Genomic DNA, 16,700 nt, shown 5'->3' with positions numbered 1-16,700 from the left:
CTATTTCCCTTTCATAAAACCATGTTGACTCTGCCTAATCATGTTATGATTTTCTAAGTGCCCTGATACCACTTCCTTAACAGCATTTTCCCGACGACTGATGTCAGGCTAACTGGCCTGTTGTTCCCTGTTTTCTCTCCCTCCTTTCTTGGATAGAGGTGTTACATTTGCGACCTTCCAATCCGCTGAGATCGCGTCATGCGGGTGCGCATCATGCCCGCTGACACACATTGGAGACGCAAAACCCAGAAGTAAAATGATAATTAGATCCCCATGTTGAACTCAGACATTCCGACGGGCCCAAACCTCTTCTGGGATTCGTGCCTGCTATCACCCACCGCCTGCTCAGAACCCACCTCTGAGTTATTATCGGGCCCAATAAGTAGCTATCTATCCCTTCATCACGTCAGATTAGGGAATTAGTAATTCTTTCTTAGCCACTCTGCTTTAGTGAGTAGATTTCACAGAACTATGACTCTGGGGGGAAAAAAAAAACTGAAAATTCAGTCTACGATTTATTGTGGAACCAAGCGATTAGGTAATTTTACCTCAATTAACTCACTGACTTGTTTACACACTTTTACTGTAGGGAATTACTGTGGAAATCTCAGCTATTTATTCAACAGCTGAAGTGTTCTGAATTGAATTTGGACCATTGTCACATGCTAGGGGATTGTTATTGAAGGTCAATTCCAACTGTATACATCAGTTCTCCTGAAGTTATAAATGAAAAGTTTAAAACGTAAAAGGTAACCTGCCCTTTCTAGGTTGCAGAATCACTAAAGTTATTATTTATTACAGTTTCACAACTACTGAGAATTTTCTTTACAGCCTAACACTTGAACTATCCTTTGTCAGTGGATCTCATCATCAGAGCATCAATATGTTAGGTACACCTTTTAAATCTTCAATGACTTGTGATTCTTTTGATTCCTGTCAAAAGATTGTAGTTTCAGTTAAATCTTCTGTTTTTGAAGAAAATTATTTCATCCTTTATTTCTTGAAATATTTTACCTTGGTAGGACTGTTAGTTGAATCCAAGGTTTTCTTGGACAGAGTAGATGGAGAGAAACTGTTCCCATTTGCAGAAGGGTCGAGAACCAGAGGACCCAGATTTAAGGTGATTGACAAAAGAACCAAAGGCAACGTAAGAAAAACCTTTTTTACGCAGCGAGTGGTTAAGATCTGTAATGCACTGCCTGAGCGGGTGATGGAGGCAGACTCAATCTTATCTTTCAAAAGGGAGTTGGATAAGTATCTGAAAGAAAAAAATTTGCAGGGCTACAGGGAAAGGGCAGGGGAGTGGGACTAGCTGAGAGTCGGCACGGGCCGAATGGCCGCCTTCCATGCTGTAACCATTCTATGATTCTATGATAATTAGTACATAATTATTCTGGATTTTGTACCAGAAAAGGATACAGTTGAATACTGCAATTCAGCTGTGGGTCCAAGTTCTGGTGTAATACCTACCCAAGAGTTGTAGATGGGTCAGATTGGCAACATTAATTTGTTAGGGATATAAATGGATTAATAGTCAGTCGGATCTTTTAGTTTAGCTTTATGGCAGACCCTGGACCCTTTGGGTCTAGTCATAACTCAACGTGAGAGAGTCATCCAAGGATGACATAATCTGCCAAGATGACACCTCTCTTCATAGTCTGATTTTGTTGTAATGTCTCTATTTTTGTTTATCTTTGCTATTTTCTCTATCATTAACTTTACCGCTTCTCTAATAATTTTGAAGCGTCCCTATCGGAGTGGGTTGGTTGTTGGTTCTGATACTGTTTCTGTCCCTTTCAGGGACTAGAATTTGGAACTGTTGTGGACCATCATTAGTGTTTCTCTGGGACCTACGGACATGCTTACAGGAATTCCTACTCCAGTAGGCCTGATGTCTCCTATAGTTCTGCCGAGTAAAACTTCTATCATGAGTAATACTGTCCTGCTCTTGCGACTGGGAATCTTTGTTTTGATTAGTATTTCTAATTGTTTATTTCAGTGTAGCACCCCCCTCTATCCATAAAGGGACCTGTGTGGTGGAAACAGAATACACGTTCATGGGTGGATTTCTGTGATTCAAGTTGAAAACACTCTTATGGTGGCTGTTGGCCACCTAGAAGTCTTGGGCTATTTCCATGACTACATAACTGGATGTACTCTTCTCTATATGGAAGAGATCTTTTCCTGTATCTTGGGTAACAGGTTATGACAAAACACTCGGGCAAACTGCACATTTTATCCTCTGGTTGGATTATCACCCTTGCAGCAAATGTGTGTGCTTCAGTGTCTCATAAAAAGTTCTTGGGTTTTTCCCTTTTAGGTGGTTAGTCTAGTAAGCAATCATAATTGTAAAAGTGCTATGGAGGCTGCTCTCGCAAAGTGGTTGGTTTCCAGATGGGTTTGCTATTGCCAGTTGCTGCCCATAGTCGCTGGGTATTGCAAAAGGTTGGCCTGATTAGCACCACAGGTAAGGAAGTGGCTGTCCCTGGTAAGAGCTGGAGACCACTGATTAAGTTCATCAGTCCTGGCTTGGTAGTATAGCTCACAGGTGCCTGACGGTGGGGGTGCAAAAGTCACAGTGGGCTCAGTTGGAGTGGTGCCCATTCCCTTAGTGATTGTAGTCTTCCCATCAAATTCGCCAACATAGGTTATGATACGTAATCACCATTGGTCATCTTGGATTGTCTCCCTTGTGATAGAGGTGTGGGGGCCATGGACTCCTTAATTTCTGATGTAAAAGTAAATCCCATCTTCCTCCGTATTTTTAATGATCAGCTGCATTGTCTGAGCTATTTGTTTAGCTTGGCAGTGTCCCTTGAGACTTCTTGGCCTATTTGTTGTGTACAATCCTGTGCCACTATCTCTGCCATTTGGTGAATCTCTTGATTGTGCATTGTTTCTAATTGCTTAATTTCTACTTCCCTTTCAGTATCTGTTGTGGTCACTGGCAGTTCTGCTTCCTTGTTCTGGGGTTCAGCATTGTCGTGAGCTAACTGCTGTTTGGACTGGCTCATGTTGAAATTCTAGTTCCTGTTGCACAATTTCTGTTTCTTTTATTGTAAATTCTATATTTAACAGATATAAATATATTTAAGCAGAAAAATAAATTGCCAATCATGAAGTTCAAAAATTCCCAATCATAAATGGGTAAGCAACTACCAATAAAAAAAATAGGTTACCAATAATATAATTCTGAATATTTTTTGAAAATATTTTCTGCCACCATCCTGTTTTCTCAGTAACCATAGTACTTTCAGTACAAGAGTCCAGAAATTCCTCTGGAGGGTTTCTGAGGATGGATCTGGGTTGGTGCAGAGCAACAACCCGCCCCATAGATTCGCCTTTATCTTGTCCCAAATTCTGGGCTCAGGAACATTAGCATAGTTTTAAATCAAGGCAGCATTTGAGTTGAGTATGGCAAGGAACCCGTGCAAAACAAAGATGAATGGAAAACTGTCCAGTCATACCTGACACACACATGATTGTGGTTGACAGAGGCCAATCATCACAGCCACAGGATATCACTGGAGTAGTTCCTGAAAGAAGGGTCCTTATCTAAACCGTGTTTAGCTGCTTCATCAGTGGCCGCATTTCTATCAAAAAGAAATGGCGCTGTTCGCTGATGATTCCAGAGCGTTTTGTTCCATTCATAACTCAATGATAACGAAACAGCCCATGCCAGCCTACATCCAAGCTTGGGCTGACGTGGCCTGTGGCAGATAACATTCACACCATTTAAGTGCCAAGTAATAGCCATCTCGACTAAGAGCAAGACCAGCCATCTACCATGCCCTTCAATAGTACCACTATTGCCTTGTCCTGCACCATCAATATCTTGAGGGTTGCCATTGACCAGAAGGTTAACTGAACTAGCCATATCAACACCGTGGCTGCTAGAACAGAGCAGAGGCTGGGTACTCTGTGAAACAAGTGGCTGACCTCCTGACCCTTCAAAGCCTCTCCACCATCTACAAGGCTCACGTCAGGAGTGTGACTCATTCTAACCAGTCGCCTGGATGGGTGCAGCTGCAGCAACGTTCAATAACTTCAACACGATCCATTTACAGAGCAGTTTGTTTGATCAGTGCCCCTGCCACCAGACTCCATATCCATCCTTTCCATCACTATGGCCGCAGTCTATACGACCTACAGGGGGCATTGCGGCAATTCAGTAAGATTACTTCAACAGCACCTCCCTTTAACTCTGACCTCTACCACCGAGAAGGACAAGAGCAGCAAAGTTGTGGCAACACCATCACCTAAACATTTCTCTGCAAGTCACACACCATCCTGATTTGGCCATGTACAGTATCTCTCTTGAGTCAATATCCTAGAATTACTTAACTAACATTGTAGGAGCAGCATCACTAAAAGGACTGCAGCGATTCAAGAGGAAGGCCTCACCACCACCTTCTCCGAGCAACTATGGATGGCCAATAGTGGCCTTGCCCATGCCATCAACAAATTTTAAAAAAATAAACTGGGAAATTCCACATGGTTCAGAATCAGAGTTGGTAAATATATGGAATAAAGCTTTAAAATTGATAAATTCAATAAAATGAGGGAACAACTAAAGCAAATACATTGGAGAGGTTTTTCAAAACTTCAGTAGAGGACAAGTAGATCACCTTTGGAAATAAAATGCTGAGCATGCAGGATAAATATACTGAAAATCAACAAGCTCAGACTAAACAAAGATGACTGTTTTCCCCTCAATTTACAATGGTCCGGAACTTGCAGTCCTAATGATGGTGAACTGGCAGTGTTTGCCATCATTTCACCTTTGAAACTAACCACAACTTCAGGAAATAGTGCACGAGCAGCCTAACGCGGAAATCCTGAAGTTACGGTCTGTCACTCACTGCTCCTCCACAGGCTGTGCTGTGGACCCCGCACCCCCCCCCCCTCCCCCCAACAGAGCCGGCAATCACTGAAACTTCCCCTTTTCCGAACAAATATCGCTGTTAGAAACGCCATAAAAAGTTGGACCCATTCAAATGAAGTGTAACTGGGTTTTTAACAGCAATCTGAGTAATAACTACTGAAAAACAACCATTCTGGCCCTGAAAAACTAATTTGATATTGGTAGAATGTCACATTTTTCCATTAAGTTAGCAATTATTGGATTTTAAAATTAATTAAAAAATTTTTTTTTTTTAAAGTTTATTCATAATATTTCAGCTTCTACGTTAACCCAATGTGTATGACCCAATCTTTATTTAGCTCCCTGTAAATTTTTTAACAAGTGGTTGATTATTAGTGCTTTCTATTTCCTGGCTCCCTGTCTGTGAGAATTCTGCATTGTGATTGGCTGCTTAGACAGCTTGTTGACGTCACAGAAGCTCGCACTATGGGATTCCCATTATACTACGTTGATTTCAACTGCGCGTCGGAAAAGCTGAACTTCTCGCCACAGAGATCACGAGATCTTTGTGTGAAGCTTACTTCGGGCCTAGTGGCGAATGCCTTTGCTTCACCACTGACCGCAAATTACGGGCCATTATAAATTTTGTTTTGATCCTTTTTAGGAAGAACCTGCGTATTGAGAGAGTCTGACAGATTGATAACACGTTGAAAGCACAGAAACTGACAATAGCAGCTGGTGAAAGTTTTTCTTCCATCAGAAATATTTAGTAGTTCTGCAAATTATGCCGGAGAGTACTTTAACTCTCATCAGCAGTTTTACTCTCTTTAATCTCCTGCTATGGTTGTTATTTGTTATGGAGGTGTCTGTTCAGAGTAATCAGTCTGGGGAATTGAATTTTGATAGCGTATTTTGTTTCAATAAAATAAATGTTGGTCTTTATGGTTAAAACAAACTTTCTTTTCTAGTTTACAGCCCAGTGTGAGGCTGAGACCTTTGTCCTCGCCCACTTCCACGAATGGCTTTCGGGGATTGGCCTTGTTATGTCTCGCATTCGAAAACTACCTGTGGCAACAACTTTTACAACTCATGCAACATTGTTAGGACGCTACCTCTGTGCTGGGAATGTTGATTTTTACAATAGCCTGAAAAACGTAAGTGCATCTTTGCAGTACCCGTGCCTTTTCTGTGCTGCCTGTGCTGATAAGATTGTCAAAGTGTATAGCTTATTAATGACACAAGTGAAAGGTTACGGCTACTTTTGCTGACTTAGAACTTAATGTTCTAAGCAGAAGCAATGTATGTTCCACCTCTGGAACTTGGCTGTAAATCCATCTGAGACAAATTAGCATTATATAAATAATCATAGGATGAGAAAAGGCCATTTTATCTACCAGGGTCATAATAATAAAAAGGGAGAAAAAGAATCGCAAATACTGGAAACCTGAAGCACAAACCTGAAATACTGGAAATACACAAAAGGTCCAGCAGAAATGTTCATTTGGAACGTGGAGAATTTTTTTAGGGGTTCCTCAGCATCAAATTCCACAAGGCTTTTTTTTACTCTGCACCATGGAAGTCCTTGACGATTCTATCGCGGAGAAACAGGAGGACCTCTTCTGGTCAGCCAGGGCAGTCACAATCCTGCTGTGGAGCCAAAGAGATTGACAGTGAGTCACAGAGCATGAAAACTCTGGCTTTGCTCCTCCTCCGAGTTACAAAAATGTAGCGTCTATATCTAGAAGTTAAGCCCGAATTGTTTCATTGATATTTCTTAAAAAGATTTTAACTTGCATAGAAAAATGAATGAATTTCCATGTGGCAAAACACTGGGGTCGAAATTGGTCTTGGGCAGTAGTGCAAAATGGGTGGTATCGTTTCAGGCTGCTGTTATATCCCTCCGCCCATTCTATGCCCCCACCCGTTATACCCCCCGCCCATTACTGGAAACAGTTTCTCCTTATTTACTCAATCAAATCTCCCCTTAACCTTCTCTGCTTTAAGGAGAACAATCCCAGCTTCTCTAGTCCCTCCACGTGACTGAAGTCCCTCATCCTTGGTTCCATCCTTGTAAATCTCCTCTGCACCCTCTCCAAGGCCTTGACATCCTTCCTTAAGTGTGATGCCCAGAATTGGACACAATACTCCAACTGAGGCCTATCCAGTGATTTATAAAGGTTTAGCATAACTTCCTTGCTTTTGTACTTCACGCCTCAATTAATAAAGCCAAGGATCCTCCCATACGCTTTCTTTAACAGCTTTATCAACTTGTGCTGCCACCTTCCATGATTTCTGTACGTAAACCCCTTCAACCTAGCCTCTTAATCCCCTGTCCCTTCAGTCCTGGCAAAGGTTGAGATGCCTTGTTAATGCTCTCCGAAACTTTCCTTTAATTGAACTCAAAGCTGTGTCAGGATTCAGGGAAAATCTTGACCATGGAAATGAACTGACTGAAGAGCATAAAGCAGTTGTTAATTTATTTTGATTTGCACACAGTTTTCCTCTCCTACCAGTTGTGTCATCCCCTAGACTAACCTGAGTTTGCACCTGGGGTTGTGAATAATTATGCAAATGAGGTCAGACTGGAACATTGAGTGGCAGCAACACTTGGGATTCAGGGTGGGTCTTAAATCTGGCAATCCAAATTAGAACTGATTTACTACACCTGAGGAGGAAAATTACCCCCATATGTCCAAGAACATTTTGATAAGCTATTAACCTGTTTAAGCATTTCAACCTCCAGTTTCTCTTCACCACTGCACATGGATTTGACTGTCTTTATCCCTCTTATACATTGTTGGCTCCAGAACATGGTGAGAGGTTCAAAGAGAATGGGAGGGGTTTTGAATGCTGGGTATGTCCGTTTTAGGAAGATTGCAGGTGATGGTGCAGGTAGGATAGGGTCTGACGGTTCAGGTAGGGGAGAGTTTGACGGTTCAGGTAGGGGAGGGTTTGACGGTTCAGGTAGGGGAGGGTTTGACGGTTCAGGTAGGGGAGGGTTTGACGGTTCAGGTAGGGGAGGGTTTGACGGTTCAGGTAGGGGAGGGTTTGACGGTTCAGGTAGGGGAGGGTTTGACGGTTCAGGTAGGGGAGGGTTTGACGGTTCAGGTAGGGGAGGGTTTGACGGTTCAGGTAGGAGAGAGTTTGACGGTTCAGGTAGGGGAGGGTTTGACGGTTCAGGTAGGGGAGGGTTTGACGGTTCAGGTAGGAGAGAGTTTGACGGTTCAGGTAGGGGAGGGTTTGACGGTTCAGGTAGGGGAGGGTTTGACGGTTCAGGTGGAGGAGGGTTTGACGGTTCAGGTAGGGGAGGGTTTGACGGTTCAGGTAGGGGAGGGTTTGACGGCTCAGGTAGGGGAGGGTTTGACGGTTCAGGTAGGGGAGGGTTTGACGGTTCAGGTAGGGGAGGGTTTGACGGTTCAGGTAGGAGTGAGTTTGACGGTTCAGGTAGGGGAGGGTTTGACGGTTCAGGTAGGAGAGAGTTTGACGGTTCAGGTAGGGGAGGGTTTGACGGTTCAGGTAGGGGAGGGTTTGACGGTTCAGGTAGGGGAGGGTTTGACGGTTCAGGTAGGGGAGGGTTTGACGGTTCAGGTAGGGGAGGGTTTGACGGTTCAGGTAGGGGAGGGTTTGACGGTTCAGGTAGGGGAGGGTTTGACGGTTCAGGTAGGGGAGGGTTTGACGGTTCAGGTAGGGGAGGGTTTGACGGTTCAGGTAGGGGAGGGTTTGACGGTTCAGGTAGGGGAGGGTTTGACGGTTCAGGTAGAGGAGGGTTTGACGGTTCAGGTAGAGGAGGGTTTGACGGTTCAGGTAGAGGAGGGTTTGACGGTTCAGGTAGGGGAGGGTTTGACGGTTCAGGTAGAGGAGGGTTTGACGGTTCAGGTAGGGGAGGGTTTGACGGTTCAGGTAGGGGAGGGTTTGACGGTTCAGGTAGGAGAGAGTTTGACGGTTCAGGTAGGGGAGGGTTTGACGGTTCAGGTAGGGGAGGGTTTGACGGTTCGGGTAGAGGAGGGTTTGACGGTTCAGGTAGGTTGAACTATGTCTGGATGGGTCAAGCTCAATGAACCAGCTGGTCTTTTCCTGTCCTTCATCGTCTGTCCATTATTTTCTGTTTGTATTTCAGGTTTTCTTGGTTTATGGTTTTCTTTTTATCTAAACTGATAACTATATAGTTAGGTCATAGTTTGTTTCCTCTCTTGAAACAGTTTGATGTTGACAAAGAGGCGGGTATGAGGCAGATTTACCATCGGTACTGTATGGAGCGAGCCGCTGTTCACTGCGCGCATGTGTTCACCACAGTATCGGAGATAACCGCCATGGAGGCTGAGCATCTGTTGAAACGCAAACCCGGTGAGTTCACCTGAGTCACTCCTGTCTTTAATAGATTTTTCCCCACATCGCTCCTAAAGTGGATATGCAGCCCTCCAGCATCTTGTCCAGGAGAGCGGTGTTACCCATTTGTGCAATTGGACAGGTTACTCAGCATTAGTGGGGAATTGGAGCTGTGAGCCCTGTACCTGTCCTCACCTGAAGTCATTACACTGACACGTCCCAGCACTGGTCACTGGATAGTTTTCTTGGCTGAATTTTCTTCTACCCAGTCATTGGCCAGTGAGTTTAATTGTAGTGCCCTACCACCATTATAGCTAAGATCAGCTAACTCAGCACAAGCCAGGGATTGAAATCCTGGACCTTCAGCTGGGTTAGGCACAAAGGAGAATTTCCTTTGGCTTAAAACCATGTTAAGATCATTTGTTCCTGTTTTATGGACAGAGCTTAAACACAAAAGCTGCACCTCGAGCTGATTCAGTATCATGCAAGCACTGGCAATATTGCACTACAACAACAACTTGCCTTTTAATGGAGTAAAACATCCCGAGGCACTTCACAGGAGCGATTATCAAACAAAATTTGACACCGAGCCACATAAGGAGTTAATAGGGTAGAAGAGGTAGGTTTTTAAGGAGCATCATAAAGGAGGAAAGAGAGGCGGAGAGGTTTAGGAATGGAATTCCAGAGCTTAGGGCCTTGGCAGCTGAAGGCACGGCCGCCACGGTGGAGCGATTAAAATTGGGGATGCGCAAGAAGCCAGAATTGGATGAGCGCAGAGATCTCGGAGGGTTGTAGGGCTGGAGGAGATTTCAGAGATAGGGAGGGGCGAGGCCATAGAGGGATTTGAAAACAAGGATGAGAAATTTAAAATCGAGGTGTTGCTCAACTGGGAGCCAATGTAGGTCTGTGAGCACGTGGGTGAAGGGGACTTGGTGTGAGCACATGGGTGAAGGGGACTTGGTGTGAGCACATGGGTGAAGGGGACTTGGTGTGAGCACATGGGTGAAGGGGACTTGGTGTGAGCACATGGGTGAAGGGGACTTGGTGTGAGCACATGGGTGAAGGGGACTTGGTGTGAGTTGGGATACGGGCAGAGTTTTGGATGAGCTCAAGTTTATGTCGGGTGGAAGATGGGAGGTTGGCCAGGAGAGCATTGGAATAGTCAAGTCTAGAGGTGACAAAGGCCTGGATGAGAGCGTCGGCGGAAGATGAGCTGAGGCAGGGGCAGAGTTGGGCGATGTTACAGAGGTGGAAGTAATGGCGCGGATATGTGGTTGGCAGCTCATCTCGTGGTCAAATTCGACACCAAGGTTGCGAACAGTCTAGTTCAGCCTCAGACAGTTGCCGGGGAGAGGGATGGAGTCAGTGATTAGGGAACGGCGTTTGTGGCGGGGACCGAGGACAATGGCTTCGGTCTTCCCACTATTTAGTTGGAGGAAATTTCTGCTCATCCAGTACTGGATGTTGGCCAAGCAGTCCAACCACTAGCAGTGTCGCAAAGGCCAGAGCAATGTTTATAAGCACTGGCGGGGTTCTAAATCTAAAAATAGCACCAAAGAGGCTGTGGCATTGTCTTCTAAGCTGTTGTGGTGTTGTATGGTCACGAACATTATTGTAAAGGCTGCGACTTTGTCTTACAAGCACGGGCAGTGTTGCACAGGCAATAAATGTGTTGCTCAAGCTCTGGTACTGTTGGACCACCATAGCAGCATTGGACTAGTCACGTGGAAATAAAAATGCTGCAGATGCTGGAAACACATAGCAAGTCAGTCAGTTGCACTGGTACAACAGTGTTGTCTAACCCAACTTGAGCTTTATGCTGGTCTTACTTTTCTATGCGTATGTTTTAAAATTGTTTTTTCTGTTGTTACTCAGATGTGGTCACTCCCAATGGACTCAACATAAAGAAGTTCTCCGCTATGCACGAATTCCAGAATCTGCACGCGCGCAGTAAAAGTCACATCCAGGAGTTTGTCCGAGGGCACTTCTACGGGTAAGTTCAAAGCTAACAAACATGGGACACAGTGTGAGGCGGGGTACTGGTATCATTTATTGTTCTAGTGGGTTCACCTGAGAAATGTGGGTAGTTTCGGCTTTGGCCGCAATCGGGAAATTGTGCCCAAAGTGTGCTCGACATTGCGCTGGTTCGGTTACAATTCAAGTTTCCTCTAAAATTTATTTGCATAATCCCAAAAGTTAAATCGTCCATGAACCAGGGTATTACAACGTAAACATTTTTTTTCTTTCCATTAAAGGGTGTTCCTTGATATATTTAAGAGTGCTAACATGATGCGGTTTTGTTAATACGGCTGAAAATGGGTTTATCACCAAAAATAAGCATTTTTAATGTGTCCAGTCCTCCACCTGTGAGTAACCTGATTTAAAATCACTGAAAATGAGGTTTAAAAAAAAACTATACTGAACCATTTAATAGTTTCATTGGTGTACACTAGTCAGTTTCTTAGTAAATTAACTATTTTTTGATTTTTTTTTAAAAAACCTGCCTCCTAATGCCTGTGCACCTATTTGAAGAGCCTTCCCGAACCAGCGCATTCGGCGGAATCTCACAATTTTGACTTGGGGGGCGGGGCCTGATTCTTGAATCAGTGTTTTGGTCACAACTCGCTTACGTTTACAATTCCCCGATCTTTTGCGCTGGTTCGGCCGATTCCACCCGGATTGCATTGATATTACTGGCGGAAACGAGCGGAAACTCAACCCCATAATATTTTACCCATGTGGGTGTAACACAGGTTAACCTGTGTGTGGGAGGCAGTGCAAATCGTCACTTACTTCTGATTTTCCCTTTTGAAAACCTGCTGAGATAGGCTGAAAATATGGGTCTTTTATCAAAGCATTGCTTGGTAGCAACTACCATCCTCCTCTTCTGAAATGGTTGGCACTGTGTCCTCAGCCAAGCAAAACTCTCCAATAGTGTAAATTCTTTGCAATCTGGGGATGTGATCTGTTTTTTAATAATTGCGTTGTGCTTACTTCACTTCTGCCGGCCAGCGCTGTATCACACTTCAGGAGTACACACTCCCAAATGCGTTCTGCGCCAAATTGAAATAGTTTAATAGACCCCTTACTGTCAGTGTTGGTATACGTCAGTGGCAGAGGAACGTTAACTCAATGTGACCACGGAACAACATGGCCCAAGAACCCTTTCTAGAATAGATGTTAAAAATTAACATTGGAACACATGGAACTGTAGCTTTCTGGTCTCTCAATGATCTAAGCTGGCGTTTTATATCGGAGTGTTCTTAGCTGGTATGGTTCCAGTATGGGCATTATATGGCAGCGCTACAGCCCCTTCCCTCATTGACACATAAGTGCATGCTGCTTCCTCCACTGTTGCCGAGACTGTTATTTGGAGGGGACCGTATATGACCAAGTCACACGTACGCTCATTCTGTACTGTGGTAAAGGTGCTGTAAATATCGGTGAGCGGCAACATGCATCTTTTTCCCTTTGGTGTATTGGTCACGGGGAACACTGAGGGCGGTGGTATTATGAGGTGAAACATTCCACAGCGAGTGTGGCACAGGTGCGGCCTCAGGTGACCAAGTGTTGCAATTGTTGCTTTTCTCCCTTCAAAGAAGTGCGGGGATTCCCTCCTCCTACACCACCCGCGTTTTCCTCTAATCCAAGATCAGGAACTCGCTGTGTGGGAAATCACAGGAGCTAACTTGAAGTCCCCCTTCCGGGGCCCGAAGGAGCTGGCCCAACAAAAAACATTATTTAACGCTTACTTTTTAGGCCCTCCATCTCATCTCTGACAGGTTTTACTGAGCTGGACAGCCAAGGCTGGGCAACCTACTCAGCCAATGGTTAACATGCCATCAGGATCCCAATGACAAGATAGGACCTCGATGTGTATTTAATAATGAGGTGGGCGACTTGCTGCCTAAACAAAGGGTGTAGGTAAAGTGATGGTGGGTGGGAACATGACGGGAAGTTTTCGGAGGCCCTATTAACTGCAGCCTCCCCATTCCTGCTGGGTGGGGTGGGTTAAAACCGCCCCCATTGTGTCTATGCTAGCTCATTGCTAGAGCAATCCAAAATTAATCCGACTGCCCTGCTTTCTCTCTGTAGCCCTGTATCTTTCGCTGCTCTTCTCTTAATCGATAGAATGGTCTCTGTCTCAACCACCCTGTGCAGCAAAGCACTCCAAGCTCCAATAACTTCTTGCCTCTCTCCTAACTATCTTGGTTACAATTTTAAATTGATGAGCTCTTGTCACTAACTCCCCAATTACAGAAAGTAGTCCTTCTCTATTCGCTCTCAGAATCTTTCTGAATTTTAAACAACACTATTCTTACCATAGTGTTTTCTGTTCTAATCAAAATAATTTCATATCTAAAGCCTCTCTTCATAACTGTAATTTTCTATCTCTGGTATTATCGTTATCGTTATCCTTATCCCCAAACTAATACTGCCCGCAGACAAAGAAGACTTTCTTCCTGTCAGTTTGGGCTGGAGTTGAACCCAGGTGCCAGAAGTGAAATGTCGGTGCTTCCAGCCCCCTCTATACTGTTTTAATCAGCGTGTCGTACATTAAAAATCTGTTATACTTTTTTCTCCAGATGTCTGAACTTTGACCTAGATAAGACCCTGTTCATTTTCATCGCGGGGAGGTACGAGTTCTCAAACAAGGGTGCTGACGTATTTCTAGAAGCTCTGGCTCGTCTAAATTATCTGCTCAAGGTGAGAGGCTGAAACCATTTTGGATCGTCCTTTGTTTCCAGTCTGGATTGCTTGTTGACAGGTGTGAGTCTGGAACCAGGGAAACGTGTTCCATCTGGCCGATCCCAGTGTCTTGGCAATATCGTATCCCACAATACCTGTCCTACCCTGCTATCAAGTTTTCGTGATGGTAGATACCCAACAGAAGTTGTACAGTGCTCACAGATCCGCTGCTGAACCAAACAACAATAACTTGCATTTATGTAACGCCTTTAACGTAGCAAAACGTCCCAAGGCGCTTAAGAGCGCTGTCAATAAAGATTTGACACCAAGCCACATCAGGACAGATGACCAAAAGCTTGGCCAAAGAGGACCATCTTAAAGGAGGAGAGGTAGAGAGACAGAGGGGTTTAGGGCGGGAATTCCAGAGCTTAGGGCCAAGGTAGCTGAAAGCATGGCTGCCAATGGTGGAGCGATTAAAATCAGGGATGCGCAAGCTGCCAGAATTGGAGGAACGCAGAGATCTCGAAGAGCTGGAGGAGGTTACAGAGATAGGGAGGGGTAAGGCCAAGGAGGGATTTGAAAACCTGGATGAAGATTTTAAAAGTGAGGCGTTGTTGGACCGGGTGCCGGTGTAGGCCAGCAAGCTCAGGGGTGATTTGGTGTGAGTTGAGATACGGGCAGCAGAGTTTTGGATGAGCACAGGAAGATGGGAGGCTGGCCAGGAGAGCATTGGAATAGTCGAGTCTACAGATAACAAAGGCATGGATGATGGTTTCAGCAGCAGATGAGCTGAGGCAGGGTCGGAGTTGGGCACTATTACGGAGGTGGAAGTAGGCAGTCTTGGTGATGGAGCAGATAAGTGGTCGGAAGCTCATCTCGGGGTCAAACACACCCAAGGTTGCGAACGGTCTGGCTCAGCTTCAGACAGTTGCCAGGGAGAGAGATGGAAACGTTGAGTCAGGGAAAGGACTTTGTGGCGTGGACCAAAGACGATGGCCGGAAATTTGTTTACTTGGCCGGGTCTGGTGCGAGCGGTCGGTGTGGCAGGTCGCGACCCTGTTCCCCATTTCATGCTGCTCCTCAGAACGACTTTCCCTTAATGAGGCCTATTAAGGCAGGCCTGTGCGTTTCCCAGCCCTATTAAATGGTGCGGATCTGATGAAGTCATCGATGACTAATTTTTAGCCAGGATATTTAAAGGAGCCTTGGCCATATTGCATTTCACGGTTCATCTAGGAATGTGCAGGCACTGTACTGGAGCATTGGAGTGTTGCTAATCCTTGGAAACATGACTGCACAGAGTCAGAGGGCTGCACCCAGGTTCTTGGATGATCCTCTCCATATGCTTGTGGAAGGAGTGAGAGCACGCAGGGTGGTCCTCTTCCCTTCGGATGGGTGCAAGAGACCTCCCCAGGAGATAAAACGAGCCGGGCTCCAAATTGCAGAGGAGGTGAACAGCAGAGATGTGGTCAGGAGGATCTGTGTGCAGTGCCAGAAATGCTTCAATGATCTCATTAGATCAGGAACGGTGAGTGCAAAGCCACACTCAACTTCATCCTGCTGTGCCTCTCATCACATCCCCATCACTCTGCCTTCCCAAGCCAACATATCTTGCACCTCCACCCATCCCTCTCTATCTACATTATCACATCCCCATCTGACTAGCCACCCCTCACACTCACCCTCATCCTAATGCAATCATACCAACACACAAGGAGGCCACTTGGCATTGGCATGACACTTCCTCATAGACCCTCTAAAGATGTAACCCATCCATTCCATACACTCATTCCATCACTCTCACTCAAACTTCTCTTCTTTCCCTCCCTGCAGGAGAAGAGAGCCCACAATAAGAGGGAGAGGGAGAGAACCGGAGGTGGCCCTCCATCATTGGTGACTTTAACTGCAGCAGAGGAGGTCACCCTGGAAGTGTCAGGAGTCGCAGAGCAGCTGGAGGTGGGAGACGGAGAGAGGGGGACATCCCAGCAACCTGGTAACAGAATTACATCTCATACAGCCACATGGCATACAACAGTCACTCATATGGGGACTGATGTCAGCAGCCAGTGAATGTTCATCATGTGCATAATGGTATTGTTACCTATTCTTGATATGACATTTCTAAATTATCTCTTTACTCTCCCACAGGCCCATCAAGAGCACCCCCACTGTTCAGGAGGAAGAGCAAGATGACGACTCAGAGGAGTCTCCAGCCTCTGTGGGTGCACCAGACATGAGCGCATCCAGCACCAGCGCAGATACACACACCTCAGTGGGTCCCACGCGAGATAGAGTAGTGTTGTCACCTGGTGTCTCACAAGTCACAAGTGAGCAAGAGCAGATGATGGAGACAGGGACAGCAGTGGAGACTCCTCGTCGGAGGGCGCAGGATGCTCCCAGCTCTGCTCAGCTGCGTGCAGACGCTGAGCCTCGGGGGCCATCCAGAAAGAGGGCGATCTTGGAGCTGCAGGAAGAAGTGCTGGAGGCTCTGACAGGTTTTGTGACATGTCTGCAAATGTGCAGAGAATGGAGGAGCCCATCTCCAACATGAGCACCACTGTGTCGCAGGTGATGGCGACTGTAGGCTCTTCCATGGAAAGGATGGCCACCTGCATGGAGCAGCTAATGCACCACTCACAGGAGCACATGGTCTCTATGGAGAATAGATGGCTATATATGGAGAATAGATGGCGATATATGGAGAATAGATGGCGATATATGGAGAATAGATGGCTATATATGGAGAATAGATGGCGATATATGGAGAATAGATGGCGATATATGGAGAATAGATGGCTATATATGGAGAATAGATGGCGAT

General features: G+C 45.5%; 1 protein-coding gene across 1 annotated transcript in view; it reads left to right on the top strand.

The window, feature by feature from the left end:
* Window positions 1–16,700, top strand: part of LOC147106716 (glycogen [starch] synthase, muscle-like) — a 129,094-nt gene that overhangs the window by 33,150 nt on the left and 79,244 nt on the right. Inside the window, exons 4-7 of the mRNA XM_086007772.1 lie at window positions 5,833–6,018; window positions 9,064–9,208; window positions 11,066–11,183; window positions 13,777–13,897. Coding sequence (XP_085863898.1) covers window positions 5,833–6,018; window positions 9,064–9,208; window positions 11,066–11,183; window positions 13,777–13,897 — 570 coding nt within the window. The remainder of the gene's footprint in view (window positions 1–5,832; window positions 6,019–9,063; window positions 9,209–11,065; window positions 11,184–13,776; window positions 13,898–16,700) is intronic.

This window comes from Somniosus microcephalus, chromosome 15 (assembly GCF_052327205.1).
Source record: "Somniosus microcephalus isolate GS21.2 chromosome 15, FLI_Smic_1.0, whole genome shotgun sequence".
Lineage (NCBI taxonomy): Eukaryota > Metazoa > Chordata > Chondrichthyes > Squaliformes > Somniosidae > Somniosus > Somniosus microcephalus.
The sequence above is the reverse complement of the archived record's forward strand: the minus strand, read 5'-3'. Positions and strand labels throughout refer to the sequence as shown.